This window comes from Eptatretus burgeri, chromosome 5, assembly GCF_056783735.1.
Source record: "Eptatretus burgeri isolate ZD-2024b chromosome 5, Ebu_testis_v1, whole genome shotgun sequence".
NCBI classification, from domain to species: Eukaryota; Metazoa; Chordata; class Myxini; order Myxiniformes; family Myxinidae; genus Eptatretus; species Eptatretus burgeri.
This window is the reverse complement of record NC_140965.1, coordinates 96,696,990-96,714,489: the sequence shown is the minus strand read 5'-3', so window position 1 is coordinate 96,714,489 and position 17,500 is coordinate 96,696,990. Positions and strand designations below refer to the sequence as shown.

At 44.9% G+C, this 17,500-nt stretch overlaps 1 protein-coding gene across 2 annotated transcripts in view; it reads right to left on the bottom strand.

Moving 5' to 3' along the window:
* IQCC (IQ motif containing C) overlaps positions 1 to 17,500 on the bottom strand; it is a 26,474-nt gene that overhangs the window by 7,922 nt on the left and 1,052 nt on the right. Inside the window, exons 2-5 of one of the 2 annotated variants that reach the window (XR_015058609.1) lie at positions 5,336 to 5,479; positions 3,663 to 4,074; positions 3,354 to 3,532; positions 2,818 to 2,930 (exon numbers count right to left, since the gene is read on the bottom strand). Coding sequence is in view for 1 of the 2 variants with exons in the window: in XM_085883018.1 (XP_085739144.1) it covers positions 2,818 to 2,930; positions 3,663 to 4,074; positions 5,336 to 5,479 (669 nt within the window). In the remaining variant the exon portion in view is untranslated. The remainder of the gene's footprint in view (positions 1 to 2,817; positions 2,931 to 3,353; positions 3,533 to 3,662; positions 4,075 to 5,335; positions 5,480 to 17,500) is intronic. The other variant, XM_085883018.1, reaches the window with a different exon arrangement.

Below are 17,500 nucleotides of genomic sequence, written 5' to 3'. Positions count from 1 at the left end.
ATCACGTGTTTAAAGTTGATCTTGGACATATTGCTCGGAGATTTGATGAATCTACATTTGTGACTTCAAAATAAAGGGCATGCCTCACTCGTTTCTCGACTTCATATCATAAGGTTCTAAAATGTTGTTGGTTTTGGACTGGACACCCTGAGCTAATTGACACCAGGATGATGGTTTATCGTGAGGCCAAAATTCAAAGACGATGATGTCACAGCAAAAGTCGAGCTCCTTGGTCTGCGAGAAGATAGCTCACTGAAAGCAGACTTTTAGGATTCTGATCTGGCAACATTCTGGGAAAAAGCTGGTGGTGAGTACCAGATTCTCTCTGATGGAGCTCTCGAAGTCCTCATCCCATTTAGCATAACCTATCGCTGTGAGGCTGGCATTTCCACAATGATCAACATTGCAACCAAGTCAAGAAATAGAGATTGGATCTTGCTAATGACCTGTGATGTGCTCAAGCTGTGTGTGCCAAAGCCTCGCATCACAAAGCTGATCAAGAAGAAGCAATTTGAACCGACGCACTGATACTTTCATCTGTGAAGTGTTGCTCATCATGTGTTTCAACTTACTTAAGATTGGGCTTGTGACGTCAGGCCATAAGGATTATTCGTTTTTTCAAAGACTCAGAATCTTGAGTTGATGTTTCTCTTAAGTAACCAATGGATGGCAAAATATATTGGAAAAATGATGAGAATAAAATAGTGATGAGATGAGAATTCTCTTTCTCAGACATTATTTGCCATTTCTTGTTTTGAAGGAGGGGTAATTGTAGTTTTTCTGGGTGGCTCGAGGGGAATCAATGCCAAAAAGGTTAAAAACACTGTCCGAGGCTTTCCTACCAGCCTGATTAATCACCTGCACTGTATTGTGTAAATACTAGTACATGCCCGTACGTGCGTGGCCGTACGTGCAAAAAAAACAAACAAACATTCAAACCGCGAGCCAGAAACAACTACACAGGCCGTTCCTTCGCTCTCGTAAACGACGACTGGATTGGGGCATTGTGTTTATCTATAAATACGCAGAAGATATCGAGAAATTATTACAATACACTGTCATCACTATCCGGAAGTCCGTACGTTGTAACCCGTAATGGGGAATGCGGCTGAGGATCTCTTCCCCAACGGCCACGCCTACACAGAAACGTGTCCTGTGATTGGTAACTAAATGGCGCATCGGCCACGCCTACGCAGTAACGGGTCCTGTCATTGGTTGGTAAATAAATGGCCATAACTTGGGAAGCACTTGTCCGATTAATATCAAACCTTGAAAAGGCACATACTCAGGTCCCCAGCAATTTAGCTGGCAAGTTTCAATTAGATCGGACCAGTGGTTGTCGAGAAACAGCGGTCACAGATACACACACACACACACACACACACACACACACACACACACACACACACACACACACACACACACACACACACACACACACACACACACACACACACACAGCTGGAATTATAGATAGATGATGATAATTTGCATGAGATGAACAACTTTTTCACATTGTCCTTTTATTTTTCTTATCCTTCGCTTCTTTGTTGGGCTCTTTATCAAAGCTTTCTCGAGACGTGGGAAGTTTGTTGAGATGATTAACCTCTCATTCACACATTTATTATCCCTACGCCCTTTTCAGAAAAAAATGAGGGTCTACTGTCATCGTGTCCGTCTGTCCGTCTCTTCCTAAACGGTTGGGCAGACATTCACCAAATTTGGTGGTTATGATCACCACTTGGCATGAAGGTGCAAGAGCAGTATCATTTTAGCTCCACTCTCATTTTAGCCCCTGGGGTGGGGTCAAAAGATAAATTCCCCAAAAATGCAATTTTGGGCACATTTAAAACTTTTTTTTGATGAAACTTTGTATGCGCAATCAACGTTTGAGGACGAATGAAATATGTGACGATTTTTTTTTTGATTTGATCCCCCCCAGTTCATATCGCTCTAACTTTCACATCGGGTCATTCCTGGTGGAACTTTTAGCCATCTTTCAACTTTGTTTTTGGTGAGAAGCGTGGGAACTTGCGATGACATGCCATCAACTTCACTCGAGTTACGTTTGACTTGACATTTTGATTTATACCTGCATTATTCTTTCAATTTCCCACTTGGCTGTACTATTGTAACCAGAATTATTACATTTTTGTGCTTATTTTTTGGCCTGCCCTGCTTTAACCATGCTAAATGTCTGTTATGTTGCTAGCCCCTGAATTGGGTTATAGGTGACATGTGGCTGCGAGTTTGCATTCGTTTTTGGCTGGCAGTGCTACTGTGCTGGCCTCCTTTGTAGGTTCAGAGTGGGAATTTGGAATTGGTTTAGGCTGCCGGCGATAGCTCGCCTACTCTTTGCGAAGGACATCGTGCGATCTTTAACATCCACCAACAAATTCTTGTAGACGGGGTGCCCAGTTTAACGTCCATCCGAGGGACGGCGCATGCATTGATGAATCAGCCTGCTTATGAGACACTGGGATGACAGTTTATAGCTGCGTCGGGATTCAAATCCAGGCTCAACAGCTTAGAGGTGAGTGTGCATACCTCTAGACCATCATGTCAGCTTTCACTTAACTTGCATGTGCAGATCATTTTAACCTCCATAATCCATTTATTCAGTAATTTTCACGTTTTTCATTAAAAATTGACCGTAATCCCGTCATCCAGACAGCTCTCTGTTGGGGACATGGACATGTAACCAGTATAACTGAGGAGGTTAAAATGTTTCGCTCAATGCTGAGGATAAGAAAAATATTACAAAAGACAAAGTTTTTCAGATCAAATATCTCTGAACCATATCGAGGGTGTACTCACGTCTTTGCGACTTTTAATTGCTTGCTGGAGCCACAGTACTTCCATAGTGAGCGAACTACAGAGGTCTCTCAGCCCAGAATGTGACGTCGGCAATCCTTCATTTTCTGTCATGTCTGTAAGGTACACAACTGCTCAAATACTGTTCTACCATCGAGAAAATTATTCCATCGCCTTGCTAAAAAAAATTATGTCACTGAAAAGATGTCATTCAAATGAAAATATTTGTAATCGTGAGCACACTGTATGGGATAGACATGACATCTCATCGACACGATAATCGTTTAGGAAGTCGCTCAACCCTCCTGGTTGTACATGCTCCTCCAGCAAACCATACCTTCTTACCATTCCCAAATCCTAACTTGATATCTATGCTATTTTCTCCCCTCTTCTCTCGTCCATGGAATTTCCTCCCCCAGTCTTTCCAATCCTTCAAGATGGACCATCATCTTGCTTTGGCCTGGACACTGAGCACTTAAAAGGTGGAGTACAAATAAACACCATTGGTTCGAATCACATGTGGAGGAGGAAATTTATACCTGGTTTCCCTGCTGAGTTCACAAACAAAAGCGAGGTCACAAAGATGGCGTCGCCTGTATGTTGTAGTTCCCCAGGAAATTGTTTCACTTCCCTCAAGCTCAGCAGCTGTGGGTTATCATATATTTGTCTGCGTGCATGTGTGTGATTCCTATTTTGCTCCGTCCATGAGCCTCGCACCCTGTCGAAAAAACAGACCAATTTATGGTAATGCTGATAAGGCACAGGCATGATGGGCCAAATGGCCTCTTCCTGCACAAAATTTATTTGTCTATCCCAGTAAGCTTAATATAAAAATGTCAACAACTCACCATCATCCTCTTTCACAGCCTCTGTTCCACTATTTCCGTCTCTCCGTGTTTCATTGGCAACTGCCCTTTCTGCACTTTCTTCATTGTCCTTCACGGGTGTAAAAGAGTTGGTCTGCCCTTCTAATGGGTGAAGCAAATGATAAGGAGACATGATAGTAGCTGCTGGATCTGCGGATGGTGGCATTGCTAAGGACATTGTGTCTGGATGCTGGAGGCCTTCACTTGGACGAGAATTATGCAGAAAGATTGGGCCGGAAGATGTATTTGGGGGGTTCTGGATAGTTGTTGCCGAAACATTTGTGCAACCACAGGGTGGTGATGGAGAGCTCAGGACAATGCCGTGTGGACCAGCGACACTTGTAGAGAAGCGAAGGTTGCCAGCAATGGAAGGATGCCGTTGTGATTCTTTATTCTGCCATAAAAAAAATGATTAGTGCTCAGAAAAAAATGCTCGAAGACATAAAAAGCTTTCGGCGACTGTATTTAGTACAAAATGGAACTGGTATAACAGGACAATCGTGCTTCTTCGGTTTTCAGAAACGAATAATTGCATTTTTTGCAAGACAAGCTCTGCCAAAAAAAAGAAAGAAAAGTGAACAAAGGTTTTGGGATCATCAAATAAAATGTCATGTCAACTATCATGGTAACCAAAAATGAAAGGGGCAACAAAAATTTTATAAATTGTCATGTAACAACACAATGACAATCAATCACAATTGTGAACAGGGCATAGCGAGGGCATTTTACACACGGTGTAAATGCCAAACCTTTGACTTTGTTGGTATCCCACCACGGGAAAAAAAATTAAATAGCACTTGAAACCATACAATTACATTAATAATTTGAGCAACAAATTTCTTGTTATCCTGTGTTAACACAAATTGTATTTTTCTTTTGAGGTATGGAAGTGCGAATACTGGAGATTGGGAGCAAACCTGCGGCATTGAGAAAGGGGAGCAGGTGATTTTAACCACCCGTTGTCACATGCTCCGGAACGTGAGGTGTTGGAAAGTATTGAGACGATAAACAGGATGATACCCGTGTCACAATGCCTATCGAGATGGATTTGTAAAATTTTGCGATGAAGGAGTATATATATGGTCCAGCCAAAGTCGGCGACGCTGTCGACAGCTTGGGAGATTAGAAATATTTAGAGCGTTGTTTGAAGCTCGTCAAAGACAGCAGCAGTTTGTTTTTGTGCTCGTGTTGTCCGTGGCTATGGTGGACAACATACTACATGTCGACCAAGCATCAGTAAACAATACTTTTGACCTTCGACCATACACTATTACGTAAACATTAACCCTGCAATTGAATAAATCCCGCTCATTTCAAACTACATCGAATACCCCGGGGTGCAGTGTTACCTCCGAAATCACCATGTCCTTTCACACTACATCTAATACTACAAGGGTTACCTCCTAGATAACCCTGGTACCGAGCAGGATTAAATAGCCTGGGTTATCAGCCGGAGAAAAAAAAGTGTCGACCAACTAATGCCGGTAGATGGCGCAACCGGTTTAGCGTCCATCCAAGGGACGGCACACACATTGATGAACCACTCTGAGATGGCAGTTTATACCTGGGTCAGGATTCAAATCCAGGCTTGACAGCTTAGAAGCGAGTGTGCATATCTCTAGGCCATCCTTCCAGTCGCATGTCTGTAATCATACCTCAGGATTAAAGCATGGTCGGGTTATGGTCGAGCCCACCCAGCGTAGAGAGCAGGCAGACCCTTCGACTTCAACAACCATTGCCTCAAAATCCTTAAGTACGTTTGCCATTGCACGTCGTGTCAAAGCACCACGCACCATTGCCTTGTGGGTTGGAGAAAAAAAAAAGATTTGGTTAGGGCAGTTTCAAGTCATATACAGGATGAGTCAAAAGCGCCCAATTTCTGTTTTTTTCGGCTGTCAGATTCTTTCTGGGAAGTCATGTTGTTTATAATTGTCTTGCAGATTATTAATTTTCGTAATTTATTTATTTTTGATTTTGTTTTGCAGGTTATTGCTGCGAGTTTGGAAAGTTACTGAATTTGCACCAAATTGAGCTTAATGGCACAATGAACAGACACAATTGTGTCTACTGGGCTGCGAATAACCCAAGAGTGACAGTTGAGAAGGAGGTAAATTTACCTGGAGTGACAGTTTTGGCAGCCATATCTCCATGAGGGATAATTGGACCATTTTTCTTTGAGGGATCTGTCACTGCAGAAATTTACCGAGACATGCTGCAAACATTCTTTTGGCCCAGGGTACAAGATCAGGACTGTTATTTACAGCATGATGGAGCTCCACCTCATTATGGACGTTCGACCATAATGAGTTCGTCAGTGGTTTGATGAAAACTTTCCCAGAAAGTGGATCGGCCGCCGCGGTCCGATTGAGTGGCCGGCACGCTCCCCAGACCTTACACCTCCAGATTTATTTCTTTGGGGGCTCATGAAAGACCTTGTTTATCATGAAAAGCCTCGTACCATTCAGGAATTGAAGGCTCAAATCACTGTAAAGTTTGAGGAAATTGATATCGAACTCTGCAGACGTGTGTGGCGCTCTGTGCCTGCTCGGTTGCAATTGTGCATCGATCACGAGGGAGGGCACTTTGAAAATTGCAAGTAAAACAGCTTTTTTTTTTTGTATACCTTGTCGAGCCTCGTATGAGAGCGAACACACAACGCACAGCAAGGGGGCATGAGACAAGAGGGGAGGGAGTGGGAAGGACAAAACAGTGGGGAACAGACACATTAGGAGATCTGTGGAAGGGAGAGGGATGGGGATGGGACGGGGAACATGGGGAAGAGAAGATGGACATTACAGGGACTTTCAGGAAGGAAAGCAGGGGAATTGAAGGAAGTGGGCTTGGGTGGATTATCAGGAGCAGAAAAGATCGAGGATTTGGATGGGGGATGATAAGAGGTGGTGGTGAACAGCTGTTTTGAAAGCCTGGAGGGAAGAATGGGAAAGAATAGAGTGAGGGAGTTTATTCCAAAGGCGGGAAAAAAGAGGAATGAAAGAGTGAAGGTGAGCAGTGATTTGGCAGTTTTACCAGAAGGGGTTTGGTGGTTGACCTTCAGCGCCCTGAGGAAATTTGGTGGGGACAAATCGCAGAGAGAGCAGGGGGGGGGCAAGGCTGGAGAGGAGATGGTAGAAGACAGAAAGACCACCGACCAACCTGTGGTGATTGAGTGAGAGGCCCAAAGACTCAGCATCATTTCTGGAGATGCCTATGATCCGAAATGCCCTGGTTTCTACAGTGTGAAGCCGAGAAAGGTGGGAGGCAGGAGCACCAGCCCAGAGGGGAGAGCAGTACTCCATCAGGCTACGGACAAAAGCTTTGTAAATGGTCAGGAGCTCAAGAGGGCCGAGGAAGGACTTTGCACGACGGAGGATTCCCAGTCAGCGACTGGCTTTTGAGGCGAGGTTGGAAATGTGACTTTCCCAGGAAAGGTCATGGCAGATAGTGAGACCTAGAAGCTTGAAAGAAAGGACTTCTTCCAGAGGATTGTTGAGAAAGTGGATGGGGGGGGGGGGGTTCTAAATGGTCCTTTCGAAGAGACATCGTGAGAGTGTGAGATTTGTCTGGATTGAAAGACATGTTCCACATGTTGGACCAGTTTGTGATTTTATCCAGATCTGCAGTGAGCGAAGAAGATGCTGCTTGCCGGTCTGAGGGATGACAGATGGTACGGCAGAGGGTGGAGTCATCAGCAAAGAGAAATAGAGGATTTTCCAGAGAGTCGGAGAGATCATTGAGGAAAACCAGAAAAAGTACAGGGCCCAGGACACTCCAGCCTGCACAGGAAGGGGGATGAATGAACTCCATTTAGCTCCACACGTTGACTGCGACAGGAGAGGAAGTCTGCGAGCCATGAGTGGAGATGGCCTTGGATACCATGGGAAGAGAGTTTGGTGAGTGGGGCAGGGTGCCAGACTGTGTCAAAAGCATGTGATATGTCCAGGGATACGGCTCGGATTTCCTGTCTGGCATTGAGGACCTCCATCCATTGATGGGAGAGCAGAAGCAGCATATCCAGGGTGGAGTGACCTGGTCTGAAAGCAAATTGATGATCGGAAATCAAGCCATTGGAGAAGAGGAAGGATTTCATGTCTGAAGCGATGATGGATTCCATAACCTTGCTGATGATTGGGAGAAGGCTGATTGGTCTATAGTTGCGCGGATCTGTTTTTGCACCTGTTTATGCAGGGCAGTGATGTTAGCAGATTTCCAAGCAGATGGCAGATGACCTTGGGCAAATGAGAGGGTGAATAGAACAGAGAGAGGTTGAGCAAGAGCAGAAGAGCAGGCTTTGAGGACACGTGGGCTGATGCCGTCTGGACCGGTTGCAGAATCTGAGTCGAGGTTTGATAGCAAGCTCTCCACCTTGTTAGGAGAAAAGGACACAGAGTCCAGGGACAGTTGGGTGCGACTGGGTAAGGTGGGTAGAGAAAGTGATGGGTTTAGGACACAAGATTTAGCTGCAAACACTGAGTTTAGGCATTCAGCCTTTTCATGTGCGGTATCAGCAGTGCGGCCATTTGACTTTTTGCGGTAAGGGAGGGGATGGAGGGGGAACATACAGCAGAAACAGAATTGATTAGATGCCACCAGGATTTTGAGGAGGGAGAGAGGTTTGAGAGTTCAGACTTGAGATGAGAAAGATGTTGTTTTCTGGCTCTCCTGAGGGTAGATACACACTTGTTCCGAGCCTTGTGGAAGGAACAGAAATTGCCCTCAGTTGGGTTTGCTTTCCATGAGGCAAAGGCAAGTTGTTTCAGGACAACTGCCTCACCACAAGCTTCAGTGAACCATGGGTGGGAGGGAGGATAGGACAACTGAAGACGAGAGGGGATAAATCTGTACATGAGGGAGAGCAAGTTTCTTTGAAAGAATTCCCAGGATGAGTTGATGTTTGAGAAAGTAGTGATAGGAGACCAGTCTATAAGTTTGATGGCTGCCAGGAGACCCTGCCAGTCGGCTTGAGTGAAATGCCAGACTCGACGGAGGTGAGGTGGTTCTCTGATGATAGCCAGAGAGATGTCCACTTTGACAAGGAAGTGGTCAGAAGAACCGATTGGAGCAGAAAAAAAGAGCAGCAGATATTGTCAGGGAAATTTGTCAAAATCAGATCCAGAAGAGATGGAGTACCATTGCTTGAGATCCGGGTTGGGAAGTTGACCGATTGAGTCAGTCCCAATGAGTCGCAGAAAGCTTTTGCTGAGGTGCCATGACAGGTGAGAGAGGTACCCACACCTAGCCAACTGGCAAGATGACAATTGAAGTCGCCACATATGAGGAAGAGAGAGTTTGGATGAGAAGATAGAAGTTGGTCCATGTTTTCGGATAGTGAGGTGTTGATGGAGTCATCACTGTTTGGTGGACAGTACAGTACACATATAAACATGAGGTGGGAGTGGAGGGGAAGCCGTAGCCAGAGGTATTCCTGGGGGTGTGGGGGAGTGAGAGCAGTGCATGGAGAGGGAGGAATAGAGTCTTTGATGAAGAGAGCAACACCTCCACCAGGACGAGGCTCAGGTGTGTCATACCGGAGGAGTGAGTAACCAGGGAGAGATACTTGGGAGTCAGACACGTCTTGGGAGAGGAAAGTTTCTGTTCCGCAGATTATGTCTGATTTGTCAGTGGCAACCTGCATGGAAAGATCTGAAAGGTTTGAGCGAAGGCCCCGGATATTTGAGGTCCACACTTTTAATGAAGTCGGTGAGGAGGCTTTGTGTGCAGGGGGTGAGGGGGAGGGGGAGGGTAGGAGAAGGGACGAGGGGGGGAGGTAAGGAGGGTTGTTGAAAGAGTGTGGGGGATCCCAGAATAGCGAGGGGAGGAGGCCGAATGAGGAGGAGAAAAGGCTCTGTGGTGCTGGGGGAGAGGGGGGACAAGAGAGGGGGAAGAAGGCAGTTGAGGATTTGAGGAGCTGGAGTGAAGAGATGGAGGTGAGAGGGCAGTGGAGGGAGGAAGCTTGGTGGATGAGGGGGGCAACTTTGAGAAGGAGAAGTGAGGGGGTGAAAGGTGGGAGAAAGGTGAGGGGGGAATTTTTGAGAGAGGTGAGAGGGAGGCTTGGAGGGAGAAGTGGGATGGTTGCTTTGAGAGTGAGAGTGAGGGGTGAGCGGGGTGAGTTGGCACTGAAATTGGAAAAAAATAATGGGTGATGGAAAGCGAACATCCATAGCAAACTGTGGTTTTTAAAAGTTTTAGGTCAGAGATGCGATTTAACACATTTCTTGATGGATGCAATGAAGGCGAATTCAGAGAATGGAGAGAAGAAACGCTGTAACAGTTGGATTTTTTAGGTAAGGAATGAAGGAGAGGTCAAAATGAGAGCAGTCTGTTAAAATAGCAGAAGAGTAGTGCATTATGATACAGTAAAGAGTACCACATGTGTGAGAGGGAAGATGAAGCTTGGTGCAGTTCCGTAATAATTTTTCTTGAATAAATAGTGAGATAAATATGTCATTCATTTATTTCTACCTTCTTGTACACTGTAATACAAATTGCAAATAAACAATCAACAAACAGAAATCGGGCACTACTTCTGATTCACCCTTTATATAATAGTGCAAGTCGAGTTTTGTAATTTTTCAACCTGCCAACCATTATTAAATATATAATCAGCTGTTAAAATATTGGGATTCGCGAGATATCCCTTATTGTTGGGTTTTCCGTGTGTGTGTGTGTGTGTGTGTGTGTGTGTGTGTGTGTGTGTGTGTGTGTGTGTGTGTGTGTGTGTGTGTGTGTGTGTGTGTGTGTATCTGTGTCTGTGTCTGTGTCTGCAATGCGAGGCTCCACAGCACAAACCAGCAAACCGATTTCGATGAAACTTGGCGAACAGGTGCCATATGGGCTGGGAGTGTGCACGTTTGAGTTTCGTTGCTAAGCAGCGGCCGAAAAACCGCGTTTTAAGAACCCAAACGGTAACTGACGTAGCGTGGCTTCTATGATAGGTAGAGCGACTGGACCAACTCCTGCCTATTCCTTGCATCCCCATCTAGTTATCGCGACAGCATAACGTTCCTCAATCTCTCATAGTTTCCGAATGGCAGCCCTCCGAATGCGCAAAGGTGGTGAACCAGGGAATATGTTAAGTGACCTTGACCTCGGAAACCGTCGACGGTGGAACGTTCAAATTCGGTGTATGGATATAGTTTAATAACTACTACAAAATTGAACTGCAGCATTTTTCCAGATTCGATCACCAAGAGTGTCGTGGCTGAAATACGCAAAATTCGAAAAAATACTTTTTCTCGACCTACATTCACTATTTTCAATACTTGTCCTACAGTTTTGAATGTGGAGAAACGAGACTTCGGAATTAAACACTTCGAGATATTTAAAAAAATTTTACTCGAGCCGATTTTTGATTTAGGTTTTATTTTTCAAATGGTCGTCCTGTGAGGAGTGCCAGTTGGCAAAATACGCAATAGGAAAAATCTTGCCAGGCAGAGGAACAATTGTATGTGAACCAATACGTCTTGGCAATGAATCTTCGTCGGTGGATCGGTCAGAATGAAAAGCATCGTATCCAGCGCTTCGATCCTCGTGGATCCCTCGTCACCTTCCGGCTTGTATATATATTTATTCGGCTTTCTGCCAAATTATTATTTATAAATCATTGATCCTGAATTCAAACCTCTCGAGTGTATCTTCATGTATCTCGAGTGTATCCCTGTTACTGAGAGAATTCCACAAGGCAGTGTGATTGTGTGGCAGTGTGACATCCTCTTTGTAATTTGTGTGAATAATTTCCTCAAAATCACCAGCTGTGACATCTTCCTCTTTGCAAATGATACTAAAATCTTTCTTCGAATAAGAAGGAAATTTGATGTATGAGGATGCCGTTTGGCCAATCATGCCCGTGCTACACCAACACCAGATTAAATAAATCCATCAAGATAAATAATGAATTTAATTGCGGGGGGGGGTTCAATTGAATGAGAAAAGTGTAGGATGAGGAATAAATAAACAAGCAGTCATAGACTGGTACTTACGAAATCGTCAACTTGACCTCTGACCTTGTCTAATAAAAGCTGTCTCTGGAGAAGGTAGCGACGCAAACCAGAAGTTTCTACGATGATTCTGTACCAAACCATCAAAAATCGGATGTTTGACCTCATTGTGACCTTGACCTTTAACCAATTTTGACCCAAATCTAATCAGTGCGAGCCATCACCCTCCTGAATCACGTGGTGTAATTTGACATTGGTGGCTTCTTCCGTTCTCGAGTTACCGCAGATTAACGTAACGTAAAGGTCACACTCGACACCCCCCCCCCAACTCGAAAGGATGCCGGGGCGAGCGCGATGACGTCAGCGCGCACATGCAAAACCTTTACGTGACTCAACGACGCGTCTGCTCGAGCGCGTTGCGCCACGTGACGAGCCGTGATGCGGCGGGTGAAATATTTTTATACAATCTCAAAACGTCTCCAAAACATCCGATTTTTACCAGAATTTCGACAATCGAGTGTTAAGCGTCCCAAGCGATCGCAAAAACCGAAGACAAAATTAAAATTGAAGTGAAAACGAACTCGTAGCGTCGATCGAAGCAAAAATACTCCATTTCTCCACAGGATTTTACGGAATTATTTAATATTATTTTCTCAAAGTCATAAAACCGTAATATTCGGCCGTTCACAAACAATCTTTACACCATCCGACGGCTTAGCGAGTCAGGCATGCGACGATAAGCTTTATTGGGATGAAAAATGATTTTTAAACACCATCTTTATCGAAAACACAAAGCGGCCGACAACTACGCAAGGCGTTCTGCGCCATGGGCGCTAACACTGATATTTTTAAAACAGCCGTAACTCGACGAACTAACACAAATTCCGCCGAACTTACCTCGATCTTCCAAACTCACGCTCCGTCAACAATACCTGTGGTAACTTTTCTCGAGTTATCATGTTTTGGATGTTTGAGCTCACTGTGACCTTGACCTTTGACCGATTTTGACCAAAATCTAATCAGCGCTAGCCATCACCCTCCTGAATCACGTGGTGTAATTTGACATTGGTAGCTTCTTCCGTTCTCGAGTTATCGTGCCTACAAACAAACAAACAAGCACACAAACAGAGGACGGAAGTGATCAATATACTTACGAAATCTTTAGATTTCGTATGTAACAAACACACAAACAAGCAGTCATAGATTGGTACTTATGAAATCGTCAACTTGACCTCTGACCTTGTCTAATAAAAGCTGTCTCTGGAGAAGGTAGCGACGCAAACCAGAAGTTTCTACGATGATTCTGTACAAAACCATCAAAAATTGAATGTTTGACCTCACTGTGACCTTGACCTTTGACCGATTTTGACCAAAATCTAATCAGCGCTAGCCATCACCGTCCTGAATCACGTGGTGTAATTTGACATTGGTAGCTTCCTCCGTTCTCGAGTTACCGCGGATTAACGTAACATAAAGGTCACACTCGATGCCCCCCCCCCAAACTCGAAAGGACGCCGGGGCGAGCGCGATGACGTCAGCGCGCACATGCAAAACCTTTACGTGACTTCACGACGCGTCTGCTCGAGCGCACTGCGCCACGTGACGAGCCGTGACGCAGCGGGTGAAATATTTTTATACAAACTTAAAACGTCTCCAAAACATCCAATTTTTACCAGAATTTCGACAACCGAGTGTTAAGCGTCCCAAGCGATCGCAAAAACCGAAAACAAAATTAAAATCGAAGTTAATACGAACTCGTAACGTCGACCAAAGCAAAAATACTCCATTTCTCCACTGGAATTTACGGAATTATTTAATATTATTTTCTCAAAGTCAGAAAACCGTAATATTTGGCCGTTCACAAACAATCTTCACACCATCCGACGGCTTAGTGAGTCAGGCATGCGACGATAAGCTTTATTGGGATGAAAAATGATTTTTAAACACCATCTTTATCGAAAACACAAAGCGGCCTACAACAACGCAAGGCGTTCTGCGCCATGGGCGCTAACACTGAAATTTTTAAAACAGCCGTAACTCGACGAATTGACACAAATTATGCCGAACTTACCTCGATCTTCCAAACTCACGCTCCGTCAACAATACCTGTGGTAACTTTTCTCGAGTTATCATGTTTTGGATGTTTGAGCTCACTGTGACCTTGACCTTTGACCGATTTTGACCAAAATCTAATCAGCACTAGCCATCACCCTCCTGAATCACGTGGTGTAATTTGACATTGGTAGCTTCTTCCGTTCTCGAGTTATCGTGCCTGCAAACAAACAAACACAGAAACAGAGGACGGAAGTGATCAATATACTTCCGAAATCTTTAGATTTCGAAAGTAACAAACACACAAACAAGCAGTCATAGACTGGTAGTTATGAAATCGTCAACTTGACCTCTGACCTTGCCTAATAAAAGCTGTCTCTGGAGAAGGTAGCGACGCAAACCAGAAGGTTCTACGATGATTCTGTACCAAACCATCATAAATCGAATGTTTGACCTCACTGTGACCTTGACCTTTGACCGATTTTGACCAAAGTCTAATTAGCACGAGCCATCACCCTCCTGAATCACGTGGTGTAATTTGACATTGGTAGCTCCTTCCGTTCTCGAGTTATCGTGCCTTCAAACAAACAAACAAACAAACACACAAACAAACAAACAAACAAACAAACAAGCAGTCATAGACTGGTACTTACGAAATAGTCAACTTGACCACTGACCTTGTCTAATAAAAGCTGTCTCGAGAGAACGTAGCGACGCAAACCAGAAGTTTCTAAGATGATTCTGTACCAAACCATCAAAAATCGAATATTTTGGATGTTTGACCTCACTGTGACCTTGACCTTTGACCGATTTTGACCAAAATCTAATCAGCACTAGCCATCACCCTCCTGAATCACGTGGTGTAATTTGACATTGGTAGCTTCTTCCGTTCTTGAGTTATCGTGCCTACAAACAAACAAACAAACAAGCAGTCATAGACTGGTACTTACAAAAAAGTCAACTTGACCTCTGACCTTGTCTAATAAAAGCTGTCTCTCGAGAAGGTAGCGACACAAACCAGAAGTTTCTACGATGATTTTCTGTACCAAACCATCAAAAATCGAATGTTTTGGATGTTTGACCTCACCGTGACCTTGACCTTTGACCGATTTTGACCAAAGTCTAATCATTGCTCGCCACCACGCTCCTGAATCACGTGGAGTAATTTGACATTGGAAGCTTCTTCCGTTCTCAAGTTATCTTGCCTACAAACAAACACACAGACACACAAATACAAACAGAGGACGGAAGTCATCAATATACTTACGAAATCTAACAACAAGTTAAGATGATTCATCTACTGTAAACTTCAGACCGGGCGTAGTGGCGTGCGCCTGTAATCCGGCTACTCGGAGGCTTGGGTTGGAGGATCGCTTGAAGACGGGAGCTTTGCACTGGGCCGCGCTATGAGAGGGTGTAGGGCAGCCCAGAATCATGGCGAAACCCAATCCTTATCCCTGTGTGGTAAGAGGCGACCAGGGTTGTGTCAGGAAGGGCATCCGGCGTAAAACCTATGCCAAATCAGTATGCGGATCATAACGGATGATCCGCTGTGGCGACCCCGAACGGGAGCAGGCGAATGACGAACAACATCTACTGTAAACTTCAAGATCTCGGAAAGCGACAGAATGATCTCGTCAGCAGCTGCTAAACTTTCATCCAGAAAAACACGAGAAGTTCTCAGTCTTGGGAATAAAGCAAATGTTGACACATCTTAAGAATCAAGAAAAGGAGCTAATACTCCAGGTTTCCTGCCTTTTTGGTGATATGGGAATTTGTGAATAATTTCCTCGAGATCACCAGCTGTGACATCTTCCTCTTTGCAAATGATACTAAAATCTTTCTAAAATCTAAAATCTGTGTATTATGAAAGGGAAATGTTCAATGGTTTTTGAGATATCAGGTATGCAAGCTGAATTACCAAGATGGTTGCCAATGGCAACAAAATTCAGCCAATCACAGGTGTGATATAATTTGGTTGAGATGATGTCATGAGGAATAGATATCTCCATATTATGAAAGGTAAATGTTCAACGGTTTTTGAAATGTTGTGCGCACAAACCGAGTTACCGAGATGGTTGCCATGGCAACATAATTCAGCCAATCACAGGCATGATCTAATCAGCTTGAGATAATGTCATGAGGAATAGATATATCTGCAATATGAAAGGTAAAAGTTCAACGGCTTTTGAGATATCACGTCGGGCACACAAAAGTACAAGGACGGATGATCGGATGGACGGATGATCGGTCGGATGGATGATCGGATGGACGGATGATCGGTCGGATGGATGATCGGATGATCGGTCGGATGGATGATCGGATGATCGGTCGGATGGATGATCGGTCGGACGGATGATCGGTCGGACGGATGATCGGATGATCGGTCGGGCGGATGATCGGTCAGATGGATGATCGGTCGGACGGATGATCGGTGGGACGGAGCTCATTTTAATGCCCCCCCCGCCCCCTCCCCGTGTCCGATATCGTCGGAGGAGAGTGACAATCAAGTCACTCCTTATCTACAGGCCAATGCTTTTATAACCAAAGATCACTTTCAAACTCCTAGAGTTGAGAACCAATAAGAATGTATGGAAGCGCATCTTATACCCTGGGGATTAATAGCTTGTGGAGCAGCTTCCCAGTAGTTGAAGTGGAAGCAGAGAGTCAGTGTGCAGTAATCTGAAAAAGACTAGGCCTCAGTTAGGACAATGCAGAGTTTCAGGTTCCAGGATCGAGCTTCTTCTCCTGAACATGGACAATTTGGGGGCCAATGCACCATTTCCACCAGGATCGAGCTTCATCTCCTGAACATGCACACTTTGGGAGCCAATGTACCATTTCCACCAGGATCGAGCTTCTTCTCCTGAACATGGACAATTTGGGGGCCAATGCACCATTTCCACCAGGATCGAGCTTCTTCTCCTGAACATGGACAATTTGGGAGCCAATGTACCATTTCCACCAGGATCGAGCTTCATCTCCTGAACATGGACAATTTGGGGGCCAATGCACCATTTCCACCAGGATCGAGCTTCTTCTCCTGAACATGGACAATTTGGGGGCCAATGCACCATTTCCACCAGGATCGAGCTTCATCTCCTGAACATGCACACTTTGGGAGCCAATGTACCATTTCCACCAGGATCGAGCTTCATCTCCTGAACATGCACACTTTGGGGGCCAATGCACCATTTCCACCAGGATCGAGCTTCATCTCCTGAACATGCACACTTTGGGGGCCAATGTACCATTCCACCAGGATCGAGCTTCTTCTCCTGAACATGCACACTTTGGGAGCCAATGTACCATTTCCACCAGGATCGAGCTTCTTCTCCTGAATATGGACACTTTGGGGGCCAATGTACCATTTCCACGAGGTTCGAGCTTCTTCTCCTGAACATGCACACTTTGGGAGCTAATGTACCATTTCCACCAGGATCGAGCTTCTTCTCCTGAACATGCACACTTTGGGAGCTAATGTACCATTCCACCAGGATCGAGCTTCTTCTCCTGAACATGCACACTTTGGGAGCCAATGTACCATTTCCACCAGGATTGAGCTTCTTCTCCTGAATATGGACAATTTGGGGGCCAATGTACCATTTCCACGAGGTTCGAGCTTCATCTCCTGAACATGCACACTTTGGGAGCTAATGTACCATTCCACCAGGATCGAGCTTCTTCTCCTGAACATGCACACTTTGGGAGCCAATGTACCATTTCCACCAGGATCGAGCTTCTTCTCCTGAATATGGACAATTTGGGGGCCAATGTACCATTTCCACGAGGTTCGAGCTTCATCTCCTGAACATGCACACTTTGGGAGCCAAT